At 53.0% G+C, this 15154-nt stretch overlaps 1 protein-coding gene across 1 annotated transcript; it reads left to right on the forward strand.

Annotated features, from left to right (window-relative positions):
• The first annotated feature begins 5429 nt into the window (after positions 1–5429).
• CD37 (CD37 molecule) lies at positions 5430–14545 on the forward strand. Its single transcript, XM_049786222.1, has 8 exons — positions 5430–5564; positions 5646–5718; positions 9277–9401; positions 9496–9570; positions 10925–11029; positions 11294–11530; positions 13281–13364; positions 14263–14545. The coding sequence occupies exons 1-8, from the start codon at positions 5496–5498 to the stop codon at positions 14335–14337; spliced, it is 843 nt and encodes a 280-aa protein (XP_049642179.1). The 5' UTR covers positions 5430–5495; the 3' UTR covers positions 14338–14545.
• The last annotated feature ends 609 nt before the right edge of the window (positions 14546–15154 follow it).

Here is a 15154-nt window from a genome sequence, read left to right on the forward strand (position 1 = left end):
ATGCAAAAACACGAACCATATAAGCAGAAAGGTGATAGTTCTAAAAATAAACCAATTGGGACCAGAGCCATAGTACAGCAGGTGCAATGCTTGTCTTGCACACAGCTGACTCAGGTTTGATCCCTAGCACTCCATATGGTCCCCCAAGTCCCACTAGGAGTGATCCTTGAGCTCAGGGCCAGGGATAAGCCTTGAGCACCACCAGATGTGCCCACCCACCACCAAAAAATAGGACTTTTTTTTCTTTATTCTTTGGTACCAAAACTATGAACAAATCATCATTTCAGCAGAAGTTGAATGTCACATACAACACAATCACAGAAAACTTTTGCATCTCCTCAGCCACATGGTGTCTGCAAATCCTGACTCTGCTCCACTGTGAAAAACAAACTAACAAAAATATACTGGTGATAGAATCCCCTTTCATCCACACATTCAAACCATTCTGGGGAAGTCAGAGAAAATAGAGGGCTAAGGCTTGACTCTGTTTTGTTTTTGACTATTTTAAGTACTGGGACAGAGGCTCCCTGGTAAGAACACTTGCCTGGTGTGCAGAAAGCCCTGGGTTTGATCTGGAAACCATCATAAATCAACCAAAATGGTTAAGAATGTTTTCCTGAAGCCAGAATAATAATATAGTGGGAAGGCTGTTTGCCTTGCATGTGACTAACCCTGTGTCCCATGTGGTTTCCTAAGCACCGACAGGATATCACAAGTAATTATTGTTCTTTTGTGGGGTTTTTTTTTTTTTTTTTTGGGCCACACCCGGCAGTGCTCAGGGGTTATTCCTGGCTGTCTGCTCAGAAATAGCTCCTGGCAGGCATGGGGGACCATATGGGACACCAGTATTTGAACCAACCACCTTTGGTCCTGGATCAGCTGCCTGCAAGGCAAATGCCGCTGTGCTATCTCTCCGGTCCCAGGGTTGAGTTTTTGAGCCACACCTACTGGCTTTCAGGGGTTTTTCCTGACTCTGTGCTCAGAAATCACTCTTGGCAGGCTCACGGTACCATATGGGATGCTGGGAATAGAAGCTGGGTGGGTCCTTCCCAGGTTGGCTGCTTGCAAGGCAAAGCCCTACTGCTGTACTATCACTCCAGCCCCAGAAGTAATTTTTTTTCTTTCTCTTTTTCTATTTTCCCAGAAGTAATTCTTGAGCACTGAATCAGGAGTAACCCCTGAGCACTGCTGAGTGTGTGCCCCCCAAAAAAGAATATTTTCCTGGAGTCAGAGTGTTAGGGCAGCGTTTGCCTTGTATGTGGCTAAGCACAGGTTAGATCCCAGACCATCCCACAGGTTCCCTTGAGCCTGGCCAGTAGTAATCCTTGAGCACAGAACATGGAGGAACCCTTGACTATAGCCATGTGGGGCCCCAAAAAATCAAAGAGTATGTTTTCCTACCACGATATTCACGGTAAATTGTTCACTTTGACTCTTGGGGAGAGCTTAGTTTGGATCAATTGGATTGTGTGACATGACCTGGGGTAGGAGTGGGAGGGGGGGCTGTGGGAGCCCCTCAAAGCCTTGGTGGAACCTTCTTTCCAGGCAGAAGGGGCTCTGAGTGTGACTCAACGTGGGGGACCCCATCATCAGGGCAGCCCTGATTCTCTGGGACCCACATCCTGTGGGGTGGGGAAGCGAGAATCCCATGAAAGGCCATTTCCTCTCCTTTCCTGACACAATGATCCCCCCCAAAATGAAAGGGATGTGTGTGGGCGTGGGGAAATGGCCTACCCTGAGAAGACGCTGAGGTGGTGGGACCCCGTTTCTACCACTGGGGTCTCCCCAGGAACACGAAGTCCTGCCAAGATTCGAACCAGTCAAAGCCACAGGGCCACGTCTCCGGTTTCCTGGGTCCTGAGGGAGAAAAGAAGGGGTTCAGGGGTTCATTCAACTCCTGGATGAGCCCTGCGGGTGTCCCAGATAGGATGCTAGTGAGGGGCACCCCAAAAGCCTAGGCCCTTTTCCCACCTCCCTCTTCCCCTCGCTTCTGAGCCTTTCAGGTCAGGTCAGGAGAAAATATGACTCAAGACACCCCAACTGCGAAGCCCTGGGGGTCACTGATCCACCATGGCCCCTCAGGCCTCGTCACACGGGTACAAACAGCACTTCATGCACCTTTGCCACGCGCGCCTTTTTTCTGCTGGTCTTCCGCGCATGCGCAGCAGCTTCCCGCGCAGTTGTAGCAGCATCCTGCGCATGTGCAGCAGCTTTTCGTGTTTCCTATTGGCTCAGCAGCGGCTGAGCCCGCCTCCTCGCGCAGGCGCAGTTGGCTCTGGGGTGGAGGTGGACTCCCTCACCTCTAATGGCGCCAAAGAGGTCAAGGCCTTAAGAGGTTCATTCTTGTGCCTCCTTGGGTCCAAACCCTGCAAAATTCTTAGGACTTCCCTAGTCCCCACCGAGTGTGGCCTCAAAACCAATGGAAAAAAAAGAAAATCTCAGGGAACTGGAGAGAGAGTATAGCAGGTAAGGCAGTTTTGCCTAGCCAGCCTGGCCAGGAGCAATTCCTGAGTGAGCACTGTTGGGAGTAATCCCTGAGCATTTGGCAGGCATGGTCCCCCAAAGAAGGAAAGGAACAAAAACAAAAATAGACATACACAGATGAAGTCGAAATTGAATGGCATGCAAACACAAAAACACCTGTGTGGCTTACACATGAAATCTAAAATGGGATTGATTAGGGACAGGAGCCATATAGCACAGTGGTTAGGACACTTGCCTTGCATACAGTCAACCCAGGTTCAATCCCCAACATCTCATAGGATTCCCCTGAGTCTGCCATGAGCTATTCCTGTATGAATACAGGAGCATCACTGGGTAGGCCCCCCAAACAAAAAAAAATTAATAATAAAAATAAAAGGGATTGATTTTATCGCAACAAAGAATAGAATAACAAGTGTCCAGGAACTGCAGGATAGAAAAAACGGGAAGGTGTAGGTCAAAGGGCAACACTCTTAGTTACAATAACAAGTTCTTGGGTCCAGAGAGAGTAGAGTGGGTTAGGGTGCTTGCCTTACATACAAGGTTCAATCCACAGCATCCTATAAGGTCTTTGGAGCAAGAGAGAGTGATTTCTGAGCACTGTTATATGTGTCCTCCCACCCCAAAAGAATGGTATCTAGACTTGAGAGATAGTAGAGGCACTTGTCTTGCATGTGGCCAAACCCAGTTCCATCCCCCACATGATCCCACAATATATGGTCTCCTGAGCACTATCAGGAATGACACTTGAGCCCTCCTGGGTGTGGCACTAACCCTGACTGAAAGAAAAAAGTTCTGAGGAGCACTAGTAGTGTGGCAACTAAAGCTAGCAATGCATTGTTGAAAATTAAAAATAGACCTTTTCTTTTTTTTTTTTGTTTTTGGGCCACACCTGGTGCTGTTCAGGGGTTACTCATGGCTATGTACTCAGAAATCACCCCTGGCTTGGGGGACCATATGGGACAGCAGGGGATCAAACAGTGGTCCGTCCTAGGCTAGTGCAGGCAAAGCAGACGCCTTACCACTTGCACCACTGCTCTGGCCCCAAGAATAGATCTTTTTTTTTTCTTTTTCTTTTTTTTTGGTTTTTGGGCCACACCCGGCGGTGCTCAGGAGTTACTCCTGGCTGTCTGCTCAAAAACAGCTCCTGGCAGGCACGGGGGACCATATGGGACGCCGGGATTCGAACCAACCACCTTAGGTCCTGGATCAGCTGCTTGTGAGGCAAACACCGCTGTGCTATCTCTCTGGGCCCCCCAAGAATAGATCTTAATCATTCTCACTACATATATACACGTTAACTGTGGGAGATAATATGTATGTTAACAATACTGATATGTACGTGAATTGATTTTTAATTATAAGAAAACAAATTGCATTTGGAACCTTTTTTTTTTTTATTTTTGGGGAGAGGTCACACCTGGCAATGTTCAGGGGTTACTCCTGGCTCTACACTCAGAAATCGCTCCTGGCAGGCTCAGGGGATCATATGGGATGCCGGGATTCAAACCACATCCTTCTGCATGCAAGGCAAATGCCTTACCTCCATGCTATCTCTCTGGCCCCCTGGAATATTTTTATTTTTATTTTTATTATTTTGGTTTTTGGTTTTAGGGTCACACCTGGCAGTGCTCAGGGGTTACTCCTGGCTCTGTGCTCAGAAATCGCTCCTGGCAGACTCGGGGGACAATATGGGATGCCGGCAAACGCCTTACCTCCATGCTATCTCTCCGGTCCCGAATCTTTTTATTTTTTAAAGTGGATCTCTCCAAAGAGAGAAGGTGCCGAGTTTTCCCAGAACCTGGGTAGATGTCAAGATAGTAGGAACAATTCTGAAACTAGAAATTTGTAAGGAATTTGGGACTTGACCAGAATGGGAGTTTGTGGAGCTAGAGGAGAAACTGTGTGTTCAGAGGCTGCTGGGTGTATAGCTAAGGTTCCAAACATCAGACATCACAAAACGGAATGAGTCACCCACAGGCCCCAAATTCGATCCTGGCTCACCCACCTGCCTCCTCTACAGTGGGGACCCCCACTGTAGAGACAGGAAGTATGGCCTGAAACTCAGTTTCTGCCAGTATATGGCATCACCTAGCTGCTCCCTCACTCCCAGGGACCTTTTCTACTAGGGCCCACAGCACTTTCACTTCTCCCTTTTGTGCCCAGGCCTCGCCAAAGTAGATCACTGTGGCTTACACCTGCTGCCTTAGAACAGGCTGCAGATTCAGCCTCCAAAAACAAAGCCCAGGGGCAGGGAGGGCAGAAGTAGAACAGAGACAGGAAAAAGGGCGGAGAAAAGGAGCCTGAAATCCAAGGACAAAGACAGAGATATGGAGAAGATTCACAGAAAGCGAGGCAAGAGACCAGGGAGGGGCCAGAAACAGAACATAGAGGACAGTCACTTGCCTTGCACATGGCAGACCAGGATTCAATCACTGGCACCAAATAGGATCCCAAGTCCTGCTAGGATTGAACCCGAAGAGCAAAGGCAGGAGTTAGTACTTAAGCACCTCTAGTTGTGGCCCCAAAACAAAAAGAGACCCAGAGTAGAAGGGAAAGATAAAGAGCAGAGGGACCAGAGAGAGAAGGCCCAGAGACTGCAAGTAGGGAAGGGAGAGAGATGCAGCAGAAATGGCACACATGAGGTCAGAGTGACTGTGAGGTCAATTGCCCAGGACCAGCCTGGAGTCCTGGTGCCCAGCAGAAGCGGATGCAGGTAGACCAGATATCCCTGTGGGTTTCTTCCCTGGAACCATGGAAGAGAAGATGAGAGCAGCTCCCATGTCCGGAGTACAACCATGTTCCAAGGCCCCTCAGGTATGGTGTGGCCCAGGGGGGTAGGTGGAAGGAAGTAACATCATGGGGAGCCAGGAGGCGGAGCTTGGCTTGAGCACTTCCTCTTTCTCTGGCTTCTTCCTTGCTCCCCCTGTCCTGCGGCCTTTGTCTTCTTGCTGGTTCTTCCCCACCTCCTGTCCACCACGGCACCCACGGCTCCCTCACCTGGCCAGGAGAAGATGTCGGCCCAGGACAACTGTCTCAGCCTCATCAAGTATTTCCTCTTCGTCTTCAACCTCTTCTTCTTTGTGAGTTGCCTTAGGGCGCCCCAGGCCCCCACCATCCCCCTTCTACCGGGGTTCCACCACCATCTTCTCGTCTCTCCTCAGGTCCTAGGGAGTCTGATTTTCTGCTTCGGAGTCTGGATCCTCATCGATAAGACCAGCTTCGTGTCCTTTGTGGGTGAGGGGGCTGGGTGCAACAGGGAGGGCCTTCCTGGAGCAGGTAGGGGCCCGGTCTCCCCTCGATGCACCTTCTGAGAGGTCTCTTCTCCTACGAAGGTCCCCTCAAAAGTCCCCCCAGTAGCCATATCAGGCCCTCTGTGCTCAGCTGGCCCCAACTGCCCGAGTCTGCATCTTCCCTAGACAAGTGAATCGGAGGTTCTAACATAATAATAGTCGGCTCTTAATGTATTCCCGTGTCACTTCTAGAGGAGAGGCCCGTCTGATCCTTGCACACATCTTCCCCTCTTTGAGGATCAGAGAGAGGAAGTCATTGGGTGTTACGTAGTCAGGAAATAAGAGTCGCTGTAACATTATGATAATGACGGGCCAGGGGCTGGAGCCATAAATAGCACAGCAGGGAGGGCACTTGCCTGGCACGCAGCAGACCCGGGTTCAATTCCCGGCATCCCATAGGGTCCCTCAGGTGCACTGAGAGTGACTCTACAGCACAGTTAGGAGTAAGCCCCAAGACCCACCAGGCATAACCCAAAAACAAAATAAAAAATAATGGCAGGACAATCATTCTAGGTAATTGTTCAAATACTATTGGCTTGTTAAAAATAAGAATTTTCGGGCCCGGAGAGATAGCACAGCGGCGTTTGCCTTGCAAGCAGCCGATCCAGGACCAAAGGTGGTTGGTTCGAGTCCCGGTGTCCCATATGGTCCCCCGTGCCTGCCAGGAGCTATTTCTGAGCAGACAGCCAGGAGTAACCCTGAGCAACGCTGGGTGTGGCCCAAAAACCAAAAAAAAAAAAAAAAAAAAAGAATTTTCCCACCATTAAGCACTAACACTTGGGGACAGAGGATCATAGTAGACTACCGATTTCTGGGGGTAACTCTAGCCACCCACTCCACCCCCAAGCCTGAATGGAATGCAGGCCTCTGACATGTGTGTCCCAGAAACAAATGGGGGCTGGAGCAATAGCAGAGTGGGAGACCGACCTGGGTTTGATTCTTGGTATCACAACATACAGGATATGAGCAACCCCTGAATACCTCCAGGAATGATCCCTGAGCACTACCAGGTGTTGCTTAAAAAAAAGGCAAGGCTCATCCATTGTACTAGAGGCCCTGGGTCCAATCCTGGCACCTTAAACACAACACAACACACACACACACACACACACACACACACACAGTCATGAAACTAATCATGAGCCAGAAAGAGAAAGGACAGAAACAGAGAGGTGACAGCTCAGTGGCTGAGCAGGACCTTTGCATGCAGGAGGCCAGTTTTGTTTTGGGGCCACACCCGGCAACTCTCAGGGTTGACTCCTGGCTTTGCATTTAGATCACTGCTGGTGGGGCACAGGAGACCATATGGAATGTGGAAATAGAACTCGGTCATCCAGGTGCAAAGCAAGAGCTCTATATCGCTATACTATCTTCCCAGCCCCAGAAGGCCCAGGTTTGATCCCCCAAACTACATGGCCCCCAAACTCTCTTCTGCAGAGAGCAACTCCTGAGCACTGAGCCTGGAGTAGCCCTTGAGCACTGTGAGCCAGGGTACCTAAAGAAGCAAAATCAAGGGCCCGGAGAGATAGCACAGCGGTGTTTGCCTTGCAAGCAGCCGATCCAGGACCAAAGGTGGTTGGTCCGAATCCCGGTGTCCCATATGGTCCCCCGTGCCTGCCAGGAGCTATTTCTGAGCATACAGCCAGGAGTAACCCCTGAGCACCGCCGGGTGTGGCCCAAAAACCAAAAAAAAAAAAAAAAAAAAAGAAGCAAAATCAATACAGGTATCATTGAAAGCTGGGAGTTTGTTACCAATAAAGAGCCCTTGAGAGCTAGTACAGGGGGTAAGCCTCTTGCCTTCCTTCTGTTCAATCCCTAACATCCCGTATTGTCCCTGACCAGGGGCCTGCATGCAGAACTAAGAAGTATGCTCTGAGCACCACCAGATGTAGCTCATAAGTCAAGAAAGAAAAAAAAAAGAGGGGGGCAGAGCAATAGCACAGTGGTAGGGCGTTTGCCTTGCACCTGGCCAAAACAGGATGGACCCCGGTTCAATTCCCCTGAGCCTGCCAGGAGCTATTTCTGAGTGCAGAGCCAGGAGTAACCCCTGTGTGCCACCAGGTCAGGTGTGACCCAAAAACAAAGAAGAAAGAAAAAAAAAAAGTTTGGCTTTTTTCACCTAGAGAAGTGATGTTCTCTCTTAAACATCAATTTCCTTTCTAAGTTTCATTGAATAAAAACAATCTTGATGGGGCCGGAGAGATAGCACAGCGGTGTTTGCCTTGCAAGCAGCTGATCCAGGACCTAAGGTGGTTGGTTCGAATCCCGGTGTCCCATAGGGTCCCCCATGCCTGCCAGGAGCTATTTCTGAGCAGACAGCCAGGAGTAACCCCTGAGCAACGCCGATTGTGGCCCAAAACCAAAAACCAAAACAAACAAAAATAATCTTGCTTCACTTTTTACATTTTTTATATTTTTATTATACCTATCTTTATTTAAGCACCATGGTTACCAACATGTTTGTAGTTGGATTTCAGTCATAAAAAGCACACTCCCCTTACTTATATTTTTTGTTTGGGGCCAAACCCAATAAGGCTCAGCGCTAACTCCTGACTCTGCATCCATGAATCACTTTGAGTATGCTCATGGGACCTTAGGAGATGCTGGGGATCAAACCAGGTTTGGTATGCAAGGCAAGCACCCTCCCCACTTTGTTATTGCTCCAGTCCCACATCTTGCTCACTTTAATTTTATTTTATCTTGCTCACTTTAAAAAAAGAATAAGAGGAGGTCCGGAGCGATAGCACAGTGGTAGGGCGTTTGCCTTGCATGCGGCTGACCCAGGACGGATCTGGGTTCCATCCCTGGCATCCTATATGGTCCCGAGCCTGCCAGGAGCCATTTCTGAGCATAGAGCCAGAAGTAACCTCGGAATTGTCACTGGGTGTGGCCCTAAAACAAAAACAAACAAACAAACAAAAAAAGAGAGGACCAAAGCAATAGCACAAAGAAGAGGGTATTTGCCTTGAATGCAGCTGATCTGGGTTCGATCCCCAGCATCCCATAGGGTTCCTTCCCTAAGCCTGCCAGGAGTGATCCTTGAGAGCAAAGTCAGACGCGACCCCAAGCACTGTTGGGTATGGCCCTAAAACAAACAAAAAATAAAACAAAAAGAGGGCCAGGCAATGAGAAAGGAGAAGAGGGAAATGGAGATGAGAAGAGAGTCGTTCAGAGAAGGGGAGCAGGGGCCGGAATGGTGACATAAAATGATAAGGCATCTGCCTTGTCCGCGCTAGCCTAGGACGAACCTCAGTCGATCCCTGGCGTCCCATATGGTCCCCCAAGCCAGGAGCAATTTCTGAGCGCATAGCCAGGAGTAACCATTGAGCTCACCAGGTGTGGCCCCAAAACAAAAACAAACAAAACAGAGAAGGTGAGCAGGTAATGAGATGGGCGAGGGTCCCAGAGAGAAGACTCCACAGAACTGGTTCCCCTGAGGGTTTTGGGGAGATGGCCAGAGCTGTCCCTGGCAACCCCAGTAACTTCCTTTCACCTCCCCCAGGGATGTCCTTCCTGGCCCTGCAGATCTGGTCCAAGGTTCTTGCTGTTTCTGGAGTCATCACCATGGGTGTTGCCCTCCTGGGCTGCCTGGGCGCCCTCAAGGAATTCCGCTGCCTCCTGGGTCTGGTGCGTGTCTTCCCACCAGGAACATGCCTCTCAACTGGGGCCCTGGCCCTGAGGCTCCTCTGCCTGATGGCTCCCCTTTGTCCCCCACCCTCAGTATTTTGGGATACTGCTGCTGCTCTTTGCCATACAGATCACCCTGGGCATCCTCATCTCTACTCAGCGGGTCCTGGTAAGTGGGTCCCTCCCTGTTCCCCAGCTGGTGGCGAGGCATGGGTGGGTGGAGGGCAGCAGGAAGAGATGGCAGCAAAAGCAAGCAGGATGACAGTGACAAAGGAATTCAAATTCTTAGCCAGTTTCTATCTAATGGGAAAAAAAAAAAAAGAAATTCAAATGGGCAAGAGCAACAGCACAGTGGGGAGGGTGTTTGCCTGGCACATGGACCTCCCCCCCCCCCCCCCGGGTTTGATCCCCTGCATCCCATACAGTCCCCCAGATTACTGATTCTTGAGCACAGAGTCAGGAGTAACCCCTGAGTGTGACCCAAAAATCAAAAATAAATAAAGTAATCTAATTAAAAAATGGACAACAGGGCCAGAGAGATAGTATAGTGGTAGGGCATTTGCCTTGTACACAGCTGACCCAGGACAGACAGCGGTTCGAATCCTGGCATCACATATGGCTCCCCGAGTCAGGAGCAATTTCTGAGCACAGAGCCAGGAATAACCCCTGTGCGACCCAAAAACCAAAAAAAGAAAAAGAAAAAAGAAATAAACATAGACAACAAACCATACAGAGGGGCCGGGCGGTGGCGCTAAAGGTAAGGTGCCTGCCTTGCCTGTGCTAGCCTTGGACGGACCGTGGTTCGATCCCCCGGTGTCCCATATGGTCCCCCAAGCCAGGAGTAACTTCTGAGCGCATAGCCAGGAGTAACCCCTGAGCGTTACCGGGTGTGGCCCAAAAACCAAAAAAAAAAAAAAAAAAAAAAAAACAACAAAAAAAACAAACCATACAGAGACAAGATGAGACAGACTAGTAGAGGATGTAGGGAAAGGGGGAGTCAAGAGAAAGGCAAGGATAGAGGAAACCACACTTCTACAAAGTAGAGATGCCCCCCGAGGGCAAGGCTGGAGCTATAATAACACAGCAGGGAGGGTGCTGGCCTGGCATGCAGCTGACCGGGGTTCCATCCTCATCATCCCATGTGGTTCTCCGAGCAGTGCCATGACTACTTCCTTTGTGCAGTCAGGAGAAAGCCCTCAGCATTGCCGGTTGTGATCCCCTTGTGCACAGCTGGGTTAGATCCACATATGGCCTCCCTAACCAGGCAAGGAGTGGTCTCCCAATAGGGGAGCAAGGAGTAAACCCCCAAGCAAAATCAACAACAGGCCAAGGAGGAGCCAGATTCTAGAGAGATCCTGGGCGAAACAGAAGGGAGGAGCTTAGCTTAAAGCAAGTGACAGCGCAGGTCTTTCCGGAGGAATCAGGCCTTTCTGAAAACTCTGAGACCCCTGATCTGGGACTTAGGAAGATGGGGAGGCAGGCAGGGGGATTTGGGGGGCCCATTTTCACTCTGAGCCTCTCAGCTGGAACGCAAAGTGAATGAAACGGCCATAAAGACGATCCAGAACTACTACAAGGACCCGAAGAACACGGAGGCAGAGGAGAACTGGGACTACGTGCAATTTCAGGTGTCCTGGGGGCGGGCACCCCTCCATCTAGCGCCCATCCACCCTCAGCCACCCCGACCCTGGCTTCCACTGCTCCTGGTCCCCAATCTCCAGCGCTGTATGGCTCTCCCCGAGGCCCCGGTCACCCCTTGATTCATCTCTCCCAGCCCCGGCCTGTTCGACCTCAAGGCAGCCCAGGGTTCCATCCACGCTGCATCCACCACCCAGCCCCGATCCCCATGAGCTGGCATCTCTCTCCCTATCTGACACTCAGCCCTCCCCCAGCTGAGCTGCTGCGGCTGGAACTCCCCCCAGGACTGGTTCGGGGTCCCCAGCCTGAACAGCAACCAGTCCGGGGAGCACCGAGTGCCCTGCTCCTGCTACAACATCTCGGCGGTCAACAGCTCCGCCGACCTCCACAGCATCCTGACGCCCCAGCTCAGCCGCCTCGGGGCACGGACGTCGCCCCGGTACAGCGCAGACCTCTGCTCCATCGCTGCAGACCAGCGCATCTATCAAGAGGTGGGACGGGGGTTCGAATCCCGGCATCCCATAGGGTCTCCCGAGCCTGCCAGGAGCGATTTCTGAGCGCAGAGCCAGGAGGAACCCCTGAGCGCTGCCGAGTGTGACCCAGAAATCAAACCCACCAAAAAAGGTGGGGAAAGCCCCCTTAAAGCCCGGGGCCCCCTAGTAGAGGTGGCCGGAACTGCTGCTTCCACCCCGCAACCCCCCAAAACCGTTTAAGCGGAGTCATAGTGAATGAATGAGAGGGGTCATGGAATAGTGGGCGGAGCCTAGCATGGGGGGGTCGTACCTGGGGCATGGGAACTGAAGTGGGGTACCCTCATAAAGTGGGAGGTGGGGCCGGGTCTGGATGGATCAGACACAGAGCGGGGCCTAGCTGGACGGTCGTGGCCTGAATGGGGTCCTATGAGGGAGGCGGGGTCTAGCCTAGGGGCGTGGCCTAGCCGGCTGGGCGTGGCCTGGATGGGGGGGGTCTTTGTTGGGAGGCCGAGCTAAAGTGGATCAGGCTTTGGGTGGGCGGGGCCTGGATGAAGTCCTGTACTGAGAGGCGGAGGCAGGAGCGAGGGCGAGGTCTAGTTTCGTGTGGGCGTGGCCTAAATGAAGACCATCGATTGGGTGGCGGAATTGAGTGAGGGGTGTGGCCTAGTTAGATGGGCGGGGCCTGGATAGCATGCACTGGGAGACGGACCCAGGGGCGAGGGCGTGGCCTGAATGAGGGCCATCGATTGGGAAGCGGGACTGAGTGAGGGGTGTGGCCTAGTTAGACGGGCGGGGCCTAGAGGGGTAATCAGTTGGGAAGCGGGGCTTCATTGAGTGGGCGGCACCTGGATAGTCATGCACTGGGCGGGCGTGGCCTGAATGATGACCATTGGGAGATGGAGCGGACTGAGGGGTGTGGCCTAGTTATATGGGCGGGGTTTGGAGGGGTCATCGGTTGGGAGGCGGGGGCTGAGCTGAAATGGACCATGCCTTGGGCGGGGCCTAAGGCATGACCTGGAGTAACCCGAGTGAGGGGCGTGGTCTAGTTGCACGGGCGTGGCCTAAATGAGAGCCATTGATTGGGAGTCGGGACAGAGTGAGGGGTGTGGCCTAGTTAGGTGGGCGGGGCCTGAATGGAATGGAATAATCATTGGGGGGGGACTGAAACGTGGATCACACTGGGCCGGGCTTAGTTGAGTGGGTGGCGCCTAGAGAGTCATGCAGTGAGAGGCGGGGCCTGGGATGAGGATCTTACAGTGGAAGGCGGGTCGGGCGAGGGGGCGGGCCTATTTGGATGGGCAGAGCCTGAGTGGGGCAAGGTCATCATTTGGAAGGCGGGGCCTGGGATGGAGTGTCAAACAGTGAGCAGTAGGTGGGACCTGGAAGGGTCAAATAGCGGGAGGTGGGGCCTAAACGAGTGAGCGTGGCCTGGGGTGGGAATGAAGGGACTGGAATACAAGGTCATCACTGGGAGGTGGGGCCTAATTGGGACATCCATAGGGAGGCGGGGCCTGGGAAGGAGTCATCATTAGGTGTAGGGACTAGAAGCGGAGCATACAACTGAGGTAGGGGCTGAGTGGGTGGGAGAGTCCTGGGATGAAGATCACACAGCGGGAGGCAGGGCTGAATGGCCACAGTAAAAACTTGTAAAAAATAAATAAAAAAACACTGCAGGGCCCTTGCGAGCAGCCAGTCTAGAAAACCCAGGCGTCTTGGGGCAGGGGTGGGTGCAGGAAAACGGTCACTCCGACTTCTCACTCTTCCCCAGGGCTGCGCGCGGAGCCTGCAGAAGTGGCTGTACAACAACCTCATCTCGATCGTGGGGATCTGCCTGGGCATCGGGCTCCTCGAGGTGATGCTTCCCACCCCCCGCGATAGGCTCAGCCCTGTCCGGTTGGTCCCAGACCGCGCGTCCAAGACCAGAGAGCTTTAGGAAAGGCGCATGCGCACTTTCCCCACCTGCCCGCCCTGAGGCGCATGCGCACCTGTCCGCCCGGAGTCCCGCCCCACGGGAGCGCTCATTGGTCGCTCAGACTATCGCGCCTCCCCCGCAGCTCCCCATTGGCCCAGCCTCCTGCCAGTAGCCGCTCTATCCCCGCCCTTTCCCTGCAGGCGGGTATGGCGGGGCTGAGCCAACTAGTCCCTCCCAGGACCTCCAGCCGGGCAGGGCCGCCGCAGGGCCCGGGCGCTACGGGTTCGCTCCCCGCGATCGCTGATTGCAGCGGGCGGCGCGACGGTCTGCGGGGTGGCTGGGGCAGGACAGTGGGCGCCTGCCCCAACTGGAGGGACGAGGCCCCGCGGGGGAGGCTGCCCATGGTCCTGGGACCTTGGCCGCCCTGGGACCAACAAGACGAAGAGCAGCCGGAGGCCGGGAGCGCGGGCGCAGTGGTGGAACTAGAAGAGGAGGCTGCAGGGGAAGCAGAGGAACCTCCACAATAAAGACCCTGGGCTTGCTCCGGATCAAACTCTGTCCCGGACTCTAGAGCTAGGCTAGATGCAGCTGGGACTCCTTTCTGGACCCAAATCAGCGCCCACATTTCCCCGGCAGGCCAGCCACGGTCTCTGGACACCTGCCCCCTGTTCCAGGGCACCTGTCTGGCCTTTTGGCCTCTTAACTCCACCCCTTACTCCACCATTTATCCCCCCCCTCAAACTAGGATCCTAGTTCTGGGCTGGTTTCCTGGACAACTATGGTTCCTCCTCTCCCCCGGCCTCTTCCCCATCTGACCAAGGCTCCTTTCTCCATGTAGCTCAGCTTCATGACGCTCTCCATCTTCCTGTGCAGAAACCTGGACCAAGTCTACGACCGCCTCTCCCGGTACTAGAGCCCCTTGATCTCTTGCAGTGTGTGCCCTGGGCACCATGATCCTCAGCCTGTAAATATTATCCCTGAGGGCCTCAGACACTGAGCCCCCTGACTCCACACTCCCCTGGGGACCCCGGTGTGCACCAGCCAAGTTCTACTGCTGTCCCCATGCCCTCCACCTTCCCTCATCAGGATCTGGGGTTTCCTGCCACCAACTTCCTGTGGGCCACCCAACCAGATACCTCACTTCCTGGCCTAATTTGTAGCCCTACCGACTCCCACACGGTTTTTTATCTTTCCCAAATAAATTCCCTGGCAGTTTTGGTAAAATAGTTTATCCTCTGTCAAAAAACAAACCAACAGACTTTGGGGATGGGGGTGACTGGGGAGAAAGGGCGCTAACACAGTGGAGGAGTGCAGACTCGCCTTGTAGACAGGAGACTACATGATGGAAAGGCCTCTCCCTACTGCTTGCCCAGCTGAGAAAAGGTCACGACCCTAACACCCACTTATAAATATCTGTCATAGTAAAAAACAAAAACAAAAACCCAAGGCCCACCTGGCTCTGCTCCAGCACAGAAGGGGTTAACCTTCAAGCGTCAAGGTCAAGGGTGAAGGTGGGGGGTGAAAATCAGAGAAAACAGAGCCCACCCCCAGACATCCAGAACAGAGGATGGGTCACAGGTGAAGGGGCTCCAGGGGATTCTGAGAAGTCAGAGCTGATCTTGGGGGGGGGGGTCTCAGGGGTCCTTCCTGTCCCGAGGTGCTGGAGTGGCCAAAGCCTTTCGGCACTCCTGTGAGGTCCCCTCGAACCCCTTCAAACCCAGGAAGCAGTC

The sequence above is a fragment of the Suncus etruscus genome, chromosome 14, assembly GCF_024139225.1.
Source record: "Suncus etruscus isolate mSunEtr1 chromosome 14, mSunEtr1.pri.cur, whole genome shotgun sequence".
NCBI lineage: Eukaryota > Metazoa > Chordata > Mammalia > Eulipotyphla > Soricidae > Suncus > Suncus etruscus.